Source organism: Artibeus jamaicensis, unplaced genomic scaffold (genome assembly GCF_021234435.1).
Source record: "Artibeus jamaicensis isolate MK-2021 breed Jamaican fruit bat unplaced genomic scaffold, CSHL_Jam_final scaffold_1964, whole genome shotgun sequence".
In the NCBI taxonomy this organism is placed as follows: domain Eukaryota; kingdom Metazoa; phylum Chordata; class Mammalia; order Chiroptera; family Phyllostomidae; genus Artibeus; species Artibeus jamaicensis.
Window position 1 is genome coordinate 57,253,301 of NW_026522030.1, and position 20,001 is coordinate 57,273,301.

The following is a 20,001-nucleotide window of genomic DNA, read 5'->3' on the forward strand; positions in this document are numbered from 1 at the left end:
CAGCTCTGCACCCTGTTACATTAATCACAAACTTCTCTGTTCCCTGACCACCCTGACTTCTATAGGAATATCTTTCTTACATGTTTAAAATAGTTTTAACACCTAAATGTGTGCGCCTACACATGGTATCCTTTTGGCATGCATGATCTTTCAGGTATCTGACACTAAAGGTGTCCCCCTCCATGCCCCCCCTCACTTTTTTTTCTTGAAATACAAAGGGCGAGGCAGAAGTAGGTCTACAGTTGTGAGCATGCAAAACAGTTTATTCTTATATTATTATTAATTATTGGATTCCACATGAATAACCGTAAACTTACCTTTGCCCCATTCTGTAAGTATTGAAAGACCTAGCTTCCTTGACCCTGTTTTGCTGCCATTTTTAGTAAGGGCAGAAGTTCCTCAGCCACACGCAGGCCTCTCTTTGCCCGGCAGCATCCGGCCCCCTCAGCTCAGGGTTGCTATTGTAATCTGCCCCCTGAGTGCCTCCTAACCAGCACTTCTGCAGTTCCCTTCCTTCTGAGTGGGAAGTGGCTGGCCCTCACCTTATCTAGGGTACCCTGCTCAAATTGGGGTCCCTTGCCTGAGTCTGGTAATCTCTGGTCTAATGTACCCCATTGTGTTTCCACAAACCTGAGGCTGATGTGGCAGGAGTTCATTTGCAAGTGTGATCATAGGAAGCAGGTGGGAGAGGGACAAGAAGAGTCAGTAGAAGTACAGCGGAACCTCTGTTCTCAAACCTCATTCTGGAAAACTGTCGGAGAAGTGGTTTGTTCAAAAACTGAATCTCCTTTGTTGCCCGAGAGACACCTGACTGATCATATAGGTATTAACATGAGGGGGTTACTGGGTGGAGAATCAGAAAGTGAAGTTTTGTTGGGCATCTGAGATATTTTTTTCTATAAACAACTTGGCCGAGAATTGAATTGTTCCAGAGCTGAGATGTTTGAGAACTGAGGTTTAACTGTGTTATCAGGTTGACCACTGCTACAAGCAACCAGTTGCTCCATCCCACAGAATATTCCGAGAAGTAGAATGTATATCTCAGAATCTTCCTGAAGGAAGGGGAAGGTATTTGTCCTTGGGCTTCTCTTGCCCATTTCTCAAGCCTTGGCCTGTGGGGCTTTAACGTCCCTGTGCTTCTGCATCTCTTACTGGTCTGGGCAGGAAGCAAGAGTAGCTACAGCAGTGGCTGTAGTGTTTGAAGTAGCACATGGCATGTCCAACACAGGCTTTTATTAAAAGATCTCATGAAATGGTACCATTTTTGATGCCCATCAAAAATCAATCAATCACATGTGATGGTGTCAACAATTTAAAAAAATCAGCCATTGGAGGATCTTTCACCTGCCTTAAGGAGCAAGGAAGGATCCACACTTAACCTTTTCCTATTGTACACCAAAAACTTTTATATTCTTCGTCTATAATTAACAGAATTGTACCTGATAAAAATTTTAATACACACCCTGGCTGGTGTAGCTTAGTGGATTGAGCGCGGGCTGTGAAACAAAGGGTCACTGGTTTGATTCCCAGTCAGGGCACATGCCAGGGTTACGAGCCAGGTCCTTGGGGGGCCACGTGAGAGGCAACCACACATTGATGTTTCTCTCCTTCACTTCCTCCCTCCCTTTCTGTCTCTCTAAAAAATAAATAAATAAAACCTTAAAAATTTTTTGATACAGATATATAAAAAATAAAGAGAAAAATCAAACAAAAACCTTGTAACCTCTCAGAAGTGTAAGTAGTTTAAAATTATTTAGTTTAATCCTCCACAATTACTTTTTCCTATTTTTGATGTCCTGAATCTCTAGCTGTTTTTCTTTCACCCTCTATTCTGAACAGGCTAGTCTTGTTTATGCCTTCATACCTTTAAGTTCCATCCACTTAAAATGCTTGTAGGCCATTGAAGAACCCTGAAGAGCTACACTGTGACCCTTTCGGTGACAGCTTGTGTGAAAAGGCTTTCCAGTGATAACATTAGCATACAGTAATACTTTTGTCTCTGATCCTCTTGGTAGCCAGTAAGTTTGAAATTTGAATTCCTGTGCTGGTTTTCTTTTTTGTGTTCTTATGCACTTGCACAGTTTGAAATGAAATTGAGGAAAAGATAATGGGAAAGAGAAGTGTGATGGTATATACTGTAAGTGTATTTGTTTCAAGTGCATTTATTGTCTTCAAATAGGTAACAGTTGCTTCATGGTTGTTGATGGTATTTTAAAAAAAACGACTATATGTAAGATGCAAAAACGCAAATTATAATATATTTCATTCCAGAATATCCACAAATTAATTTTCCTCTTTAGTTGAGTTTTTGAAGTTCATAAACAAGCACTCTAGAAGATTTTGCAGTTTAATTAATTTCACCTTAAAAAAAAAAGATTTTATTTATTTTTGGAAGGGAGGGAGAAAAAGAGGGAAAGAAACATCAGTGTAGGGTTGCCACCCATATGCCCCCTACTGGAGACCTGGCCTGCAACCCAGGCATGTGCCTCGACTGGGAATCAAACTGGTGACCCTTTGGTTTGCGGGCCAGCACTCAGTCCACTGAGCCAAACCACTCAGAGTTAATTTTACCTTTTAATATGTATAACCCAGATTTATAGATATATATTTATTCATTTGTGCCAGAGTTGATGGCATCTCCAAGACTGTGACTTCTGAATGGCTCAGACTGTTTTCTCTCAGATGTTTCTTTGACGTGGCTCTACCTCACATGTCCTTTTTTCTCTTTGCCTGTCCTCATTATTTATAGGTATTTCTCTTCTGTAGGCACTTCCATAAAATTTCAGAATGAAGTCATTTTAGCAACACGTGGTGGACCTTTCTTCTTTAGTTCCACAATGCATTCATTTTCTCTGTATTTAGAATCCTCAAATAACATCTAATGTCATTTGCATCTTATTTATTGGAACTTAATGTGTGTAGCCTTCTCTTTTTCATTTTGTTCAAAAACCTAGTGAAATTAATAATTTTAACTTTCTATGGTTATTGCTTTGCTGCATTTAATTGTGCTTAATAAATTACTATAATTTATAAATAATCTCTGCCTCCCTGGGTACTAATGTTTCTTTTATTATAATGTGATTTATTAAAATTTGTTTAGTGTAATTCATTATGCAAATTAGATGGGTGAATCATGTCTGTATTAGGTAAGTAGACAATTGAGCTACTTTTCAGAAATGAAATATTCTTAAGAATTTCAGGTAGTTTTCAGTGGCTTGCAAAGATTCTGTTTTCAAAACTTGCAGCTCTATTGTGTTAAGGTGTTATTCCTCTAATTTTTTTTGGCCTATTGCTTCTTGTTCAGATATGATAAGGTTTGGAATTTATATATGACTTCTCAGACATTCACCAATTCTTCCTTTAGTAGAGCAGGTGTACTGTAGGTATTTTGTATATAGTCATCCCTTGGTGTCCTTGGAGGATTGGTTTCAGGACCCTTGTGGATACCAACCTTAGTGATGCTCAAGTTTCTTACATAAAATAATGTAGTTTCTGCAGATAGTCTATGCACAGCCTTCTGTGTGCCTTAAATCATCTCTAGACTATTTATAATACCTAATACAATGTAAATGCTATGTAAATAGTTGTTATAATGTATTGCTTAGGGAATAATAGAGAATAATGACAAGAAAAAGAACCCTGTACCTCTTTGGTACAGGTACAACCATTGTAGGTCTTAAGTACATAGTAAATGTCAACAACAACGTAACATTTTTAAAAAGATGTTATTGATTTGTAGTTGGTTGAATCTGTGAATATGGAGCCCACAGGTATGGAGGGACAACTGTCATAGGTTTATAATCTGTCATGTAGAGCATACTCTTCCTGGATACGTGTTATAAAGCCATGGCTCTGGGCCTCTCAGCAGCGCCTTTTGTTTTCTTCTTCAGGATTTTCCTGTTGAACTGGTCATGATTGGAATAGCTTTGCTGCTTTTACAGACTCCAGCAAGTCAGCAGAAGCCCATCTTAAGTCTCGGTAAATAAACATGTACTCGTTAGAGTAAAAAGTAGATGTAACAGGAGTGTTGGTAGTAGTCACTTGAACTATGTATATCCTGTTATGCTATAAAATCCTGTATATTTTACGTTTCCGTTCTGGAAATTTTTGAATTAATCATTATCACCTAAAACCTTCTTTTTCTTGTCCAACAAGGTTCCATGTGTCAGAACCTACTAAGTATTTTGGCTGTTTGTTAGGACATTTCAATGTGAATCTTGTAGCAATGACATTGATAAATATCTTGAAGGGCAGTGGTACAACATACTGAGAACCAATAGCATAAAACCCTTGAAACAAAACAAATGTTTAGCATTTATATTTGTTTTTTAAAATTATGTACCCTTACTATTCAAAACTCTTGCCACATTGCACAAGATTTAATTTATGGTTATTGTATTAACTAATCTAGAACAAATGAAAGGTAACATTCTTCTGACTGTCTAATGTGATTTGAAGAAAAGTGAGGAATGGGGCTAAAGGGAGGTAAAAATGTTCTGTTTAAGAATAATGTGGTAAAGAATCAAGGTGGCAAGTAAGTCTCACCTTTAATTGCAGCTTTTACATTAAAGTTGCCTGGCTTTATTTGGTCTAGTATAATCTATGTGGTATTGGAGACTCTGTCTAAATTATGTTGTATAGAAGCCCTGGCAGGGTGGCTCAGCTGGTTAGGTTAGAGTTTCATCTTGATATGCTGAGGTTGCAGGTTCAGTCTTCTGTCAGGGCACATACAAGAAACAACCAGTGAATGCACAAATAAGTGGATTAACAAACTGATCTCTCTCCCCCCTCCCCTTTCTCTCTCTTTAAAATCAATAAATTTAAAAAAATTATGTTGTATAGTAGAATGATACACTGATACATTCCCACCCTCATTTTAGAAACATGCTTGAGGTAATTGCCGATTGTGTAGTTTATTATTCTAGGCATTTTAATTCATTATGGTTTTGAGGGTGAATTGCACTTGCACTTATAGTCTACATTGGTAACAACTTTAGCATGTGGAAGAGCCGCTTGACTTTTTGGGTTTGATTGATTTCTACCCTGCTTTTGCCTATCAGACTTACGCTCATTTGTGCCTTCGTCACTCGTCCTCTTTTTCTTTTTTTAAAAATATTTAATTATTTTTAGAGAGAGGGGAAGGGAAGAACAGTGGGAGAGAAACATCAGTGTGTGGTTGCCTCTCATGTGTGTCCTACTGGGGACCTGGCCTGCAACTCAGGCACATGCCCTGACTGGGAATCGAACCAGCGACCCTTTGCTTCACAGGCTCGCGCTCCATCCACTGAGCCACACCAGCCAGGGCTCTCTTTTTCTTATAACAGAGCTCATGGCATCCTCCCATTTGTCTGGTTTCCGAGTGCTGCTGCTTCTGACAACCATAGGTTTTTAAACAGCTTTATTGAGATATTACTTATTTACCATGATTTTTACCATTTTAACTGTAAAGTGTCCTTTCACTAAATTTGCAGAGGTATGCCACCAGAACCACAATTCAGTTTTTGAACATTTCCGTCACCCTCCCCCCTGGCAAGTGTCTGTGCCCACTTACAGTTAATCCTCAGCCCCAGACAAGCACTAATGTCTTTTTTGACAAAAAGAAATTTCAAAGCTGTCGGGAAAGCCCATTTTTAATTCCGAAACTACACTCTTGTTGTGTTTCATGTGTAACAGGATTCTACAGGCCCAAACACTCCAACAATTTTGATTTGCTGGATATTAGAGTTTTTGTTTCATGAGCCTGTATCTTCGATTGGAAGTTAATTTAGTTAGCTTGAATAAATCATATTGGAAATTACTGAGCCAGTATGTTTTGTTGAAAAGTAAGGAAGAACTATTGTTTATTATATTGGGGACAAGTATTCAAAGAAATAGAATAACCAAGAGTATATTGATTAGTTCAAGTTTGAAAAATGTACCACATTAACAATATTATGCTTTTAATGATTAACCCCAGCTTTGATTGTAAATAGCAATTTACAAAAATGCCTGAAAGATTTATAATATAGAATATATAAATATTTGTATTATATGCATTTCCTGCTTTGTTAAACATAATGAATTTTCAATGTATCTCAGAGACAATTGTGTGTTAAAAGTAATATTTAGGGAAAAATGTAAATTAATAGTTAGAGAAATAGTTTCTCTGTTTCTTCTAATAATATGAAGTACTTCATACTATATTTGTACTTCATACCATATTCAGGTTTGACTTCCAGGTGATTAAATAGCAAATACTGGCAACTCACTGACATGATTTAAGGCTTGTAGAGTTTTTTGTTTTTGTTGTAGTAGGCATATCAGTTCATTGGTTTGATAATTTATTATAGCTTGGAAGTCTATGAATAACATCATTCAGTAACTCAGGGTTCATTTGATAACCATGAAAAAAGTTCATTTATGCCTTAATTCAGTCTGCTGTTAGTCTAGGGAAGACCATACATTTAACTAAGTCATTGTACATTTGCTCATATGGTTCTGATGTGGAAATTGAGTTTCCATGTTAAAAGAAAAATCATTTGTAAAACTGGGTTTGACTGTTATGCTGTTTATGAACTTTGGGACTTCCCTGATCTGTTTCTTAGTAATTAAAATGGAAAGATAACCCTGTTTCAGCTTGTGTATTTACTAATCTCTTCATATAATTCTCAGCTGGGCTTGTAAGGGAAGCACATGCATCAGCCTCGCTACCCACTGACGAGAAGCTGGGTGGTCTCTTGGCCATGTCTGTTGAAGGCAGTGCAGGGATCTGACAGAACAGGGACAAAAGTTGGACTGTATTTCAAAGAAATTTGTATTGACCAAAGAAAGAGTTGATTTATACTTTATGATATATGATATGTATTAGGTTTTCATTTATATATAGAAACAAATTACTTTAGATGCTAGTTAACTTTTATGTTCCTTTTATTTCCAAAAAATAAGATTTATCATCTTCTTTATATGTCTGACCCAGTTGTATAGGGCTAAGAAAACTTCTTGCATATCACCCTTTAATAAAATAGCATTTTGTTTAGCATGGTACTAATTTTTTAAAAACACCAATTGTTGTTTTGATGAATAGCTTTGAAGCTCCTCTCTTTTGCTGAGGGTCAGAAAATTCCACAGTCATCCTCGCTGCTGGTAATGCCAGTCCTGCAGATATTATCTTCTACTGCCTTGGAAGACTGCATGTCCATGGATGAAGACGGTCCCTCGCGGCAGCAGTTGGCTCTAAAGCTTCTGGAAGCAGTACAGCAGGAGTGCTGTAGAGATGACCGCCAAAAGGTAATGCAGTCCATCCTTGGTTCCCTTAAATAAAGGGAAACTGGTAATACGGGATTTACGTGTCTCTGCAGACGACCTCACCTTCTGATGAAGTACGTGTTTGGGTTTAAACTGTCTTTGTGGACTTTACCATATTGTCAGGCAGGCAGTTTTGTCCATGTTAGTATATTTTTCTGGATAGTGAAAGGGAAGGATAATCCTGTTGTAAAATAAGTTTTGGAAATGCTGTATAATTTTATCCTCATTGAGGACATGCTTTATTGATATTTTAGAGAGGAAAGGAGGAAGAGAGAGGGGGAGAGAAATATTGATAGGTTATCTCTTGCATGTACTCTGACCAGGGACTGAACCCTGAGCCTAGGCCGGTGCCCTGACCGGGAATCAGTCCTGCGACCTTTCAGCTTACAGGTTAAGGCTCCAACCAACTGAGCCACACTGGCCAGGGTGGAAATGCTGTGTGATCTTTTCTTCTGTTTCCAGTGTGCATTAGTAATTAAAGGTCCTGAGTAATCCTGCAGAAAAGGAACTAGTTCTGTTTAACCCAGTGCTTCTTCTACTTATTTGACCATGGACTCCTTTTTTTTCTAGTCATACTGTTTGGTAAGGGCAGCATATTGCTGGATCTGGGACAGTCCACGGTGGGGAACCTCCCTGACGTTCTGGGATCTGTAAGAACTAAGACTTCACTTTTGAATAGGGCACCTTGGGCCACATTCCCTAACATACTGGCCGTTGGTGTCTCCTATGTGTGCCCTGCTCTGCTGCCTTCAGCTGGAAGATGGCAGGACGGTCATACTCCCTCCCTCCTCCTGCCTGCTGGGCCTACCCATTCCGCCCTGTCAGTCTCACTGTTCTGTTCCTTTGTACATCATCGTGTTGTGAGTGTCTGGATGATGGCTGGGTTCTCGGCCTATATTCGTCAGACCTTCTCTCTTTTGCTATTTCAGTTTGTCTTCAGTGAAACTTATTACTTCCCAATTATTACTTTTATGGGGATTAAATGAGGGTACAATGAGATAAAACTGGTGAAGCATCTTAAGTTTCCATGGAGAAAGGAATTACATAAATGCAAGCTAGGGCCATAGTTGTTCCACCTGCAAAAGCAGATACCTCTAGTATTGTTAAATGTCCTCGCAGTAGAAATCCAGGCATTGCTATTTGTTAGAACAAGCAACAGAAACTAGCCCATAGGCAAATCGAATGTATCCTGTAGCTTCCTAAATTCTTATTGTTTGACTGAATCTTTAAAACTCGAAATATGTAATTGATTTGTATTAAGAGAAGGAAATTCTTACATCTGCCCTAATGGGAGTATAAAACGTAGCCAAAATTTTCTAGTAGCTTTTTACCTTCCCTTTTGACTTGCCCATGCGGAACAATGATTGGATTCTGAATGGGGCTGGGAGCTTGGCAGGATGTACTGTGTTTAAGAGCTCTGTTCCTTTAAATCATAAGTGATATTTACTGAGGATCACCCTAACTCTAATACTAAAGTACTCAGCTTACTATTTGCTCAGGTGTGTGAATCTTACCAACACTAATAGTGAGGCTTTCTCTTCAGCAGCCGGGAGAGACAGAGGAGGGAGGAATACTATTAGAGATATAAACACCTCCTGATGATAGTGTGGTGCTTTCAGGCTTGTAGTAGATACATGATCACCCTTTCTAAAAATTTAAGCCTTTTGGCTTTTCTTCTGTACCTGTCCTGGACTCTGTATTCCAGGCATACTTATAGTTTTAACATGCTCCAAAGTCTCCAAGTGTTTTCCAGAGTCTTTGCCTGACCTATTCATCCTTTAAGACCCATCTAAAAGTTCTCAGCCTCCCTGAGGCAGAATTAGTTACTACTCGTCTTTGCATCCATAGCACTTGACTCAGTAATGTTTTGTTTAATTTAGGCGGCAACATATTTGTACCTCCAGCTATGCTATGAGCTCACTGAGGGAAAGAATCTTGGCTCTTTTCATGCTTTGCCTTTATTTTCCAAGCATGTTAATATTTAAATTGCAGCAATTGTTGAAATTTTTTATATTTTTTTCCACTCAAAACATTTCTGCTTTATCTTTTTTAGCTGACCATAAATGAGATAATCAGAAATATTTTAGCTAATTATTAAATTAAATACTTCACTATTTTCCACATACTTAAAGAAATAGGTAACATCCTAACCGATCTTGTCATCCTATCCTATACATCTGACCCATTGTTTAGCACATGGTTGACATTCAGTAAATTTCTGTTCAGTGAGCAATGTGTGCTTCTGATAAGGTCATTTTACCATCTTGATTTACTATGGAAAGACCATGGTTGTTTTTGTTTTTAGTAGTTCACTGTAAATTGGTGACTCCTACTTAGAGTGTTTGGTTTAGAGCTAGCGCAGGTCTTCAGAAGCCGAGTCCTGGTGCACGAGAGCAGGAGTGCATACCCTGTGCCCTGCAGTTCTGTATTGCCTGTCCTGCGTCTGAAGTGTTGATGACCATGAAATACATTTTAGTTTCTTTTTACTTTTAAGAATTAAAACATGTAAGATACCAAACTAGGCATTCATCTCTTTAAAATAAAACGTTAATATAATCTAGTAAACGTAACATTTTTGAGCACTGTGTGGAAAACAGGATCCTTTTCTATTAGGCTATTTGTGTTCTCCTAGGTTAAAAAAAAATCAAACACTGGTTCTAAGTTCTAAAGTGCTTAAAATCCTGCTGCCCTTGCCCCCGGAGAACGTGGCAGAGGTGGGTAGGGGGAGAATGCACCTGTGTTTGAGTCAGGGTTCAGTCAGGAGGCAGAAACCACTCTGGTAATTTGAACAAAGGAAAATTTAATACAAATAATTATTCATTAGTAAATAACAGGAGTTACAGGGAAATAGTAAATCAGTAGTAAGTAGAAGTAAACTGCTTTCTTAAAAGCTTTTAGTTGAAAGTTGAAAGGAATTAGTAAGTCTTAGATCTTATGCTTCTATCTGTATGTTCTGATTACTATGGATACAGAGGAGGGTGTGGGTTATCTTTAGGTAGTAATCAGCCACCCCTAAACCTCTCAGCTCTGGAGTAGATTCTTCCTAAAGGTAGACAGCAGAAAGACCCACTTGAGGCTTTAATCTAATCCAGTCTTCTGTTTCTGGTACCGTGAGTGATTAAATCCCTTCTAACAAAACCTATCTTAAAGGCCTCCGGGTGTGAGTTTCCATACTCCTTCTCCTGATCAGCTCTTTGCTCCATTTTTGTTAAGCCTGTTTTAGTTACTATGAGGGGATGAGTATTATTCTTTAAAGTTAATAAAAATTTGTATTGTTTTAAAATAAAGATTCTTAAGTCTTTTATATCCATAAAGGATGTTTTACTACAACCATGTAATATTCATTGAAATGCTACTTTTGTATGGCCTTTTATTTTTTGTTGAGATATAGTACATCTAACATAAGCCTCTCTCATTTGTAAACACCCACTTTCTGCTCTAACACATAGCCTACTAGCACATCCACAGGTCCTCCCGTAGGCTGGAGGGCCAGGATTTGAGAGAAAACCCTTTGTTGCATCCTTGCACCAGGGAACTCTACCAGTCCCTCCTTGGACCAGAGAGACTGTCCCGTGATACCTTACTCAGCACTGTGCCTGCCTCCTGCTACTCTAACTTAAGGCAAGCAAACAAGAAACAGAGCCCAAACCTGGACATAGCAGTTCAAGCAAAGTAGGATTTCTTTTCTGTTTCAATATATTACTGATACATGTCTGTGTAATATTGCTTCTTTTGGCTTAATTTGTGGTTCATGGTGATTTCCAATTATTTTCTTTTATACTCTTATCTACCAGTTTTATTTTTCTCTCCTAAAGATGACACTGATAATATTTCCCTGTATTTTGCAACTTTAGATACTGTGCTAGGCACTTGATTCATATTATCTCACTATCTACCTCAGTAATCTTGCAGGAAGGTAGTCATAACTTCCATGTTACAAATGAAAAAAGGCTGCTTCAGACAGATTGTGTAACAGCTAGTAGTTGCCATGGCTGTGCTGAAATCCTTATCTTTGAAATCTCAAGTCCAGTGCTGTTCGTTATTAGTCTAAAGAAATTGACTCTAGTCTTTAATGAATTTCATTTTAGGAAAAAAGTATTTATTTATATATATATATATACACACATACATATATATATATATATATATATAGAGAGAGAGAGAGAGAGAGAGGGCTATAATAAATTTAGGTATTTAATTTTAAAAATTTATAATTTTAATAAATTATAATACATAAAAATGGTTCAAAACATATGAAAAGGTATACAATGAGTAGTCTCCTTCTCACCCTTCTTGGTTGTCCAGTTCCCACCTTGTCAATTCCACCCTCTCCAAAAGAAAATGAAACCTAGGGCCCTGGCTGGTGTCACTCAGAGGATTGAGTGTTGGCCTGTGAACTAACAGGTTGCAGGTTCGATTCCCAGTCAGGGCACATGCTTGGGTTGCAGGACAGCTCCCCAGTGGGGACAACTCTATGAATTACTAAAATCCATTGAGCTGTTGTTAATTTTAAAAGGATGGATTTTGAGTTATAGCTCAATAAAACTGTTACTTAAAAAATTTATAAAGCGTAACTTTTACTCCCCATTCTTTCCATTGTTATCCTTGTCTGTATAAATCAGTCTTCAGTAGCAAGATGGTTATAATCTAGAGATTTCTAATTTATATCTAATTATACTCTTAATTAAATTATTTTATTAGCAGGCTGTATCTAATGCTTCTTTATGTCTGTGGCTTCTCCTGAGCCATTTGGGTACACAGTTCACCTTGGCAGAGTTCTATCTATTCTCTGTCCCTGACCGCGCTGTTTTGTTTCTGAGGAGCCACTTCAGGTTGACTTAAGCATAACATCATCTTTGGGTGTCATTTCAGTTGAGAACTGTCAGGCTATTTCCTATTGCAGAAGTTATTCACAATTATAAGTGAATTCCCAGGCTCCAGCTGAGTCAACCTGTTCCTGACAACATACTGTCTATTATAAAAATAAATTGTTCTCAGTCCAAGTTTGCCATTTGCCCAGGGCTGCCTCTTGCCAGCGTCTGGAGCTGGGCAAATGCAGTGTTTTTGTTTTCATTTCCTATTTTCCCCTCTTACTAGAGAATACTTTCTTAGTGATAATGACTTTTCCAAACTGTTTTGCCTCTGGATCTTATTTATTGATTCATTTTTTTTTTCTGCCTTAACTGGGAGTGAATGGTGAGCAAGAGGAAAAGTACTGATAAACTGTTCTAGAGTTCCTTGTAACAACTATTTTCTTCTTGTGTAATTCCTTTAGCTCAAGTACATGCAGAGAAGGTTGGGACAGGCATTGAAAATTCTGTATTCATTTTGTTGGAAGGATTTATGTCTTACAGTGAAATATAAAATATAAATGAATGTCAAATACATTTTTGACCGATACATTTACCTCTTTTGCTCATGCCTTTTTTGCATTTATTTTTCAGCTGTCCTACAAGCTTGCATTTCCCATAACCAGCACATATGGTTCAGTATGTACAGCCTGGAGGATCCTTGAAGTACTGAGTGAAGAGTCTGCAGTGAGTGACTGGTTGGCTTCAGTGGAGTCCTTGCTCCCTATTACTACTGTGATCCCTGAGCATGTTTTTCTTCTGCTGGTTCACCTCCTTGTTGAAGATAAAGGACGAAATCTTCGCCAAATACTAAAGGTCACTACAGAATTAGCCCAAGCAGATTCTTCTCAGGTAATGAAAGACAGTAATGGAGCGGTTATGGAGGTTAAAGCTTAACTACTGGAATTATAGGTTATTCTTACTTTGTGGATGATTTTTAAATTATGGGTTGATTTTTTTTCTTTTTTGCTATCCTTAATATCCTAACTTGTTGTTTTTTCTGCTCACTCTGAGTTATATGTACTTAATGATGTAAAAGATCTTTAATGAAAGCATATTTTGCAAGGAAATTTGCATATGATGCTATTTTGGTGTTTTTGTTTGTTGGTGGATTTGTGAATTTGTAATTCTTTTGTTAACTCTTGCATCCTATTCCAAAGTGCATATCTCTTGGGTTGATGCAAAGTAATTAATTGAGTTTAAAGGTGCCTATGTGATAAGCATTAATCTCTTCTTAATTTGTTGCAATTTGATTCTATTTTTATTTAGTCATCTGATAAGCTAAAAACATTGGTTTCTTCCTTTGTAGGGTATTAATCAACATGCTGAGATGTGAGGATAAATAGTTCTCCTTATCTGCGCTGAACTTGTAGTGTAATAAGAGAACATTTAGATATAAGACTCCCCCCTTTTTAAACTAACCATATATTTAGCATAATATTCTATTTTTTCCCATTGGATGGAGTCTATAGAATGTATCTCCTGTGAAAGGGGTTTTTCTAACTAAGTAGAAAAACCTAGCATCTCTGCTTGTATTTCTTTTCAAGATGATTAGGAAAAAGTCCATCTCTTTATGGCAAACTATGTGGTCCTACAGGGAAAAACTTGGTAGTGAAGGTGGATAAATGTTTAAAATATGAAATTAATGCGTGTGGAATCCATTTTCATCAAAAAAGTAACTACTGCTACCTCACAAAGAGTTTTCCTTGTGACAAGACCTCTTCTGGTCTGATTCTGCAAGTGGGTCTGTAATGTACTCAAAGTACCTTTGCCCATGATGTTTTGTGTGTATAATGGGACTCATTTCAACTTGCTTTCTACTTTATTTCTCCCTTCACTTTCCCTAATGATCTTGCTTCTACCCAAATGTTTTCTTTCAGTGTTGACATTTTATAGGAAAATCTCTTTAGAATAGTTATTACCTAAACAATGTCTGGAGATTATCTAAAGAAGTTTCACAGTAGGTTACCTGACCTGTGTATGCCACTGATGTAAAATATGTATTGCATACAATGCACATGTGTGTCAATACTCAGGAGATTCATTGAGTCTTTGAAATTCTGGAGCAGTGATTGTCAGCCAATATACAGTGGCTGAAGTTTTAAAACATAGAATACCTGACTGTGTAGTCAGGGGCACTGACCTCTTTTCCCTTAGATTGTCAAACAAAAAAAGTGATGACAGCCAGCACGTAGTAGCTGTCCGGTGTGAGTGAATCAGAAGGAATGAACCAAAAGCTTGAAAATTGCCATGTGGTAGATTTGGTTACAAGTAATAGAAACCCATCTGTTGTGAACTTTTTATTCACTCTAGAATTTAGAACAACCATGGTCTAGACTATGTATTCATTTCAAAGTTTATTTCCTCTACGAACTGGTGGAAGCCCAAAACCTTATAACCTGTTATTCACAATCCACAGGGAAGAGACTGGTTGAGGTTTTGGATGGGCTTTGCCTGGGTCACGTGCCCACATTGGCTCAATCGTGATAGCAAGATAATGGGTCACTTTAATTGATTATCCTCAGTAGAATGGGGGTGGATGAAGTGTCAGGGTCCTGAAGTTATCTACGCCACCAGGATCGTGTAGAACAAGGGACGGATGAGTTGCCGAAGGAAGAATATTTTTTAATTAACAGTATGCAAGATAGGAGAAAATGTGGAGAAGAACTCCCTAGTTAGCATTTTGGGGACACTGAAAAGCTGTAAATGAGTTTCAGGTGTTTCATTTGTGCTGCCATTATTCCTCCACCTCTCAGCTCTCAGGTAGCCAGGTAGCAGTGTAAGCTCAGGGTGCCGGCAGCCCTTCGCTGGTACTTTCTGGCCACCTGGCTCCTTTTTTTTTCTTCTTACTCCAGTATCCTTATACACATTATTTTTCATGTGTGCCACGAAAGGGAAAGATTGGGAAGCACTAGAGTGACCATCCAGGTTCACTTATTTATTCAATAAATGTTTATTAAGAAGCAGTGCCATAAACTGAAGTCAATATTTTATACTTCTGTTGATTACTTCTTAGTTTTTAAGGAAATGAGAAAAAATACCTGGTGTAATTGTGCTTGTTAAGATGAATGGCAGGGCGAAATATTTAAATATAATTACACAAGTTTATGCGGAAGTAGAGGCAGTGACATCAATAGCAACTTGAAAGAATTGCTCTGGAAAGAATAAATAAGTGTCCCAGAAGTAGGATGTAGTGTTTTTTACTCACTTTTTTAATGAAGTGACCATGTCATATCATTTCACTGGCCTTTAGCTATAAGAGAAAGCAGCCGAAAAGAGAAGACTGAATATTTTGAAAAAGCAAATTTTCTGCTTGTGAATAGGCGCTTCAAGTAAATTCAGTTGAAATGAGTTAGGGTTGTAATTTATTATTGGAGGAGTGTTATCTATTTCATGTTGACAAACTACATGAAATGTATTCATAGTTCATGTGTGTTTGTTCTTACCTCATAGGAAGCAGCTGTATTACATACAATCAATCATTGGCTCAAATTCTGTTTTGGTAGTAGAATTCTATAGTAGAATTCACTGGCCCACAGTATACTTATCTAAGTGTTACATTTTACAAGGTTTGTCTGGAAAAATTCAGCCATTGTTAATATAACAAGTATGGTTTGAGAAACATCAGTGTAATCTGGCAGCCAAGGAGAGTAGACTGGAATGCGCATGTGTGAACAATGATGACTTCACTGTACCAGTCAGTGGGGTGGTAGACACTGTTGAGTGATGTGTGTACTGTGTGGCTGTCACATTCAAAATGGCTGAGCGAGTAGAGCAGCAACTCTGTATCAAATTTTTCATTAAGCTTCAACATTCTTCCATGGAAACCGTTTGAATGATTCAGAATCCTGCAGCTGTGGGCAACTGGTGATTGGCAGCAGCATCATGACAACATGCCCACTCATGTATCACATCTCATGCAGTTTTTTGGTGAAACATCAAGTCACCCAGGTAACTCAGCCCCGTTACAGCCCAGGTTCACCACCCAGGAACTTCTGGCTTTTCCCAAAACTTAAATCACTTTTGAAAGGGAACGGATTTCAGACCATGCATGAGATTCAGGAAAGTACAGTGAGCAGCTGATGGTGATTAGTAGAACTGTGTGAGGTTATAAGGTGCCTACTTTGAAGAGGACTGAGGCATCATTGTCCTGTGTACAGAGTTTCTTGTATCTTGTATCTTCTTCAATAAATGTCTGTTTTTCATAGTACATGGTTGAATACTGTCCGGGCAGACCTCGTATGTGACAAATATTGAAAGAGATGTACCACCATACATGAAGTATGCTTTGGTATTATTGTTATTATTATACTGAAGTATCAATATAAATTATTTTTAGTAATACTAAATAATAGTAATACAAGTTATCAGTATCAATTAGTAATGTTAATTAGTGTTAATAATGGTAAGAATATGTGCTTTTAAAAAACATGTGGTTTTATTACTTTTTTACTTCTCATGTAGTTTGATGGGTGCCCCTTCCCCAATAAGTTTTTATCCTTAATCTCTCACTTGGTTCCCTTGTGACATGCATTTTCCATCAGGTTTAATACATTTAGGGCCCTGGGAGACTATGAAACTAAGTATTCTGAAGGGAACTTGGCCTTGTTAGTGCCATTTTAGAGTTAACTGGATGCAGATGATGTTGAAATAACTAGATAGTTACCCAAAGCCACAGCAATAAATCAATACTTGAAAAAAATAGTAAGGAACTTTTTCCCCTGTGTCTAGAAATGTTGTCAGTAGTTACCAATAATCCCTATAGATTTCTTACCCAGATATGAGACTTAATTTGCAGAGGAGACAAGCTCAGGTCAGGCAGTGCTCAGTACAAGTGAAGTACCTGTTACATTTTCAGTGGGAATGTCTTAGAGTGAGAGCGTTCTAGGGAGAGATCCAAGAATGGGAATCCTGTGTGAATTTCCATGGGTCTTAAAAGTTTTCAACACATTGATTTAGTGTAGAGAGAGGTCTTTGCTTATAATAAATGGAGTGCCATCTATTTCCTTAATTTGTGTTTTGTTTTTTTCCTGGAAGTAACAGTTGACAGTCACATGCTTTTTGGTTATGTTTATATAACAGTTACTGCCTTTCTGATAACTGTAATTTAAAAAAAATAATTGGAAGTAACTTATTCAGGCTGCCTTCAGAGATGCCTGATGACTATTGAAGCACATTGCTTCATACCTCATGTACAGTAATGTCTAGCTGGCCTTTTTCTCTCCTCTTCAGAGGAAAAGAGAGCTATTTTCTACCTTTTATCTGTCCAGGATCTGGTCACATCTGGTGTGAAATCAATGATAGTGAATGTTAAACATAGGCTCTAGTGAGTTAATTGAAGACTAATCTGGACCCCTGGCCTAAATGAAGACATTTTCTGAACTTTAATTTAAAGCCCTTTAACTCTTAGCCAGGGATTGACCAAACTGTGTAACATGATTGTGGACAGTTTGGAAATGTCTGAGATTGATATAACCCCCCTTAAGAAGACATTAGTAACTCTTTGTTAATAAGTGAGTATTGATTGACCTCCTATCTCCTCATTAATAAGAGCCCAGCACAGTGACCTCTCACTTGTTAAGAAAGACATCGGGCTCTGTGAGCTGCATGGTGTGCCTCTGATGCACACTTCCTAGGTGGGATCACACGGTTTGTACTTCCTCAGCCTGTTCCACCTACCCGATTGTACCTGGCTTCTAAGACTCTCAGCCAGAAACCTTACTTTTCCTTCCTATTCTTCCAACCCCTTCCTTCCATTTTGGATTTTATGTGTCGTTCTTTGCCAACTCTGACCTTAGCTTCCAGTAATTGCCACCCATGCTCCCTCTGGCAGCCTCAGACAAACTATATCTATCCGGGAAGTGTCCCCCAAACCCCCCACAATGTTCTCTGGCCCCCGACCCCTTGAGAAGAAAGAGATACTACCTCTTGAAACCTCTAATATGTATTCCCTTAGCTGTATTTTACTAGCTATATTATTAGCTAATTACTTAGTATGTAATTATTAATGCATCAAATATATAATTATCAGTATATTAAACATAAAATTATAATAGTTATTTATTATATTAGCTGTATAATTAACTATGGCTTCCCTGTAGCTGTTGGTATTGAGATTTCTCCATCTGAAGCATTAAACCCTAGAGAATAATAGAGATGTTGGAGGAAGCTGTTTTTCCCACAGCTGTATGAGTCCACAGAAACCTTATAGCAGTTACTGGTTAGTGGTTTTACAACTTAAGAAAATGTGTTTTTCCTTTGTTTCTACCTACATTGTGAAGAGTTTATGGCAGTATTAAATATTTATACTTAGCTATCTAAACTGAACACTAATCACTAAGATTAGTCATTTTTTAGATAGGTTGAGTGTTTAAAATCAAATCTAGTAATAGCTCAGTATGTCTACTTCAATGGAATAACTCTAAATATTATATGTAAGACATATCAATTTCTTTTGATTGATTTATAAAATAGAATGCACCAAAGAGGAAAAGTTAATAATCTTGGCTTCAGAGAACCACAAGTTCTTAACCTTAAAACCTTCCCTCACTGAGGAGCTTCACAAATTAAGCTTTGTAAAACTCAATATCTCTTTCAAACCTTGATACTTGCTTACTTCTCTCTTTTTTGGAAGTAGAGATAGATTTGTGGGGTTTTTGTCTGTTTTGTTTTGTTTTTACTTGCACTGTACAACTTTGCGGCCTTTTACTTTGTTTTTATGTTTTGGTGCGTAAGTCTAGCTAAAGGTCTTGCTTAATGGGAATAATTGCTATCTTTGATAATTTTATTTTATCCTTTAATGTTTCCATGGCTTAATTTGTTCCATTTGTAAAAGTGTATACACTTTTGAGCCATTTGAAATCACTTACGTGGCCAGGTTCATGGCCCATGACTTCCTAGTCTTTTAAAAGCCATATATTATCAAATAGTAAAAAACTTGACTTCCAGGGCAGAATCCTGTTCTGCTCTGGGTCATAAGCCATATTTTAACATGAAAAATGAAAAGGAAATCTGTGTAATTTAATGGTCTGTAAGTTACTGCTGTGAAAAAGGGAGAAAATATATTCTATAAAGGAACTTGCACAAAGAGTCCTTGGACAATTTGCACTCTGTTCTTTTGTCACCATGTTCCATGAATTGCTACCCCCTGAGGTCAGTCTGGTTCCTGAAGTCTGGTGGTTCTTCACAACAGCAAAAGAAGCCAGAAAGTACAGTACTTTTAATAAAGAGCTTTACAGATAATGAGTGCTATACTACTATTCCCATCGATTGTGCCCAGAGCAAAATTGGGATGAGCTTGTCAACAAGCAGCAATCAGACAAAGGAAAACAGACCAAAATGTGAAGTCAAGTATCTTTTCTATCTTGTGGCAAAATATTTCTTCTTTATAAAACCCACATAGATACCTCTAGAATCAATGCTTTTAGCTGGCATTTGAACCTTTAAATGTTTTGCAGGGTTTTTTTTGGTTTGTTTTTGTTTCTGCAGAAAGCCTAGAGTTTATACTCAGGCATTCCTGTGTCAATTTCTGGCCTTTAAAAAAATTTTGAATTGTTGTTCAAGTACAGTTTTCTGAATTTGTTACCTTTTTTGAGTGTTAATATTGTGCTGAGTCGCTGCTAACAAGTCTACAGATTTATAAGTTGCTTACAATACTCACTGAGAAAATTGAGATTTTCAGTTCAACTTTCTATCACTGTGCCACTTAATAGCTTTACTAATAAATAAACTAAAACAAAAGCCATTTGTCTTGTTGTGCTACTGAAAACTGAGCATCAGAAAGAATGGGGTGAAGTTTGATGAGGATGGGTCCCAAAACTGCATTGACAACAGTGGAGTGTGTCTGCTCCATTTGAATGTCAGGTAA

The 20,001-nt window shown here is 37.5% G+C and overlaps 1 protein-coding gene across 1 annotated transcript in view; it reads left to right on the plus strand.

The window, feature by feature from the left end:
• The window catches only part of FOCAD (focadhesin), a 321,710-nt gene that overhangs the window by 92,504 nt on the left and 209,205 nt on the right, over window positions 1-20,001 (plus strand). Inside the window, exons 9-11 of the mRNA XM_053656269.1 lie at window positions 3,891-3,978; window positions 7,064-7,266; window positions 12,729-12,986. Of these exons, the coding sequence (XP_053512244.1) occupies window positions 3,891-3,978; window positions 7,064-7,266; window positions 12,729-12,986 (549 nt within the window). The remainder of the gene's footprint in view (window positions 1-3,890; window positions 3,979-7,063; window positions 7,267-12,728; window positions 12,987-20,001) is intronic.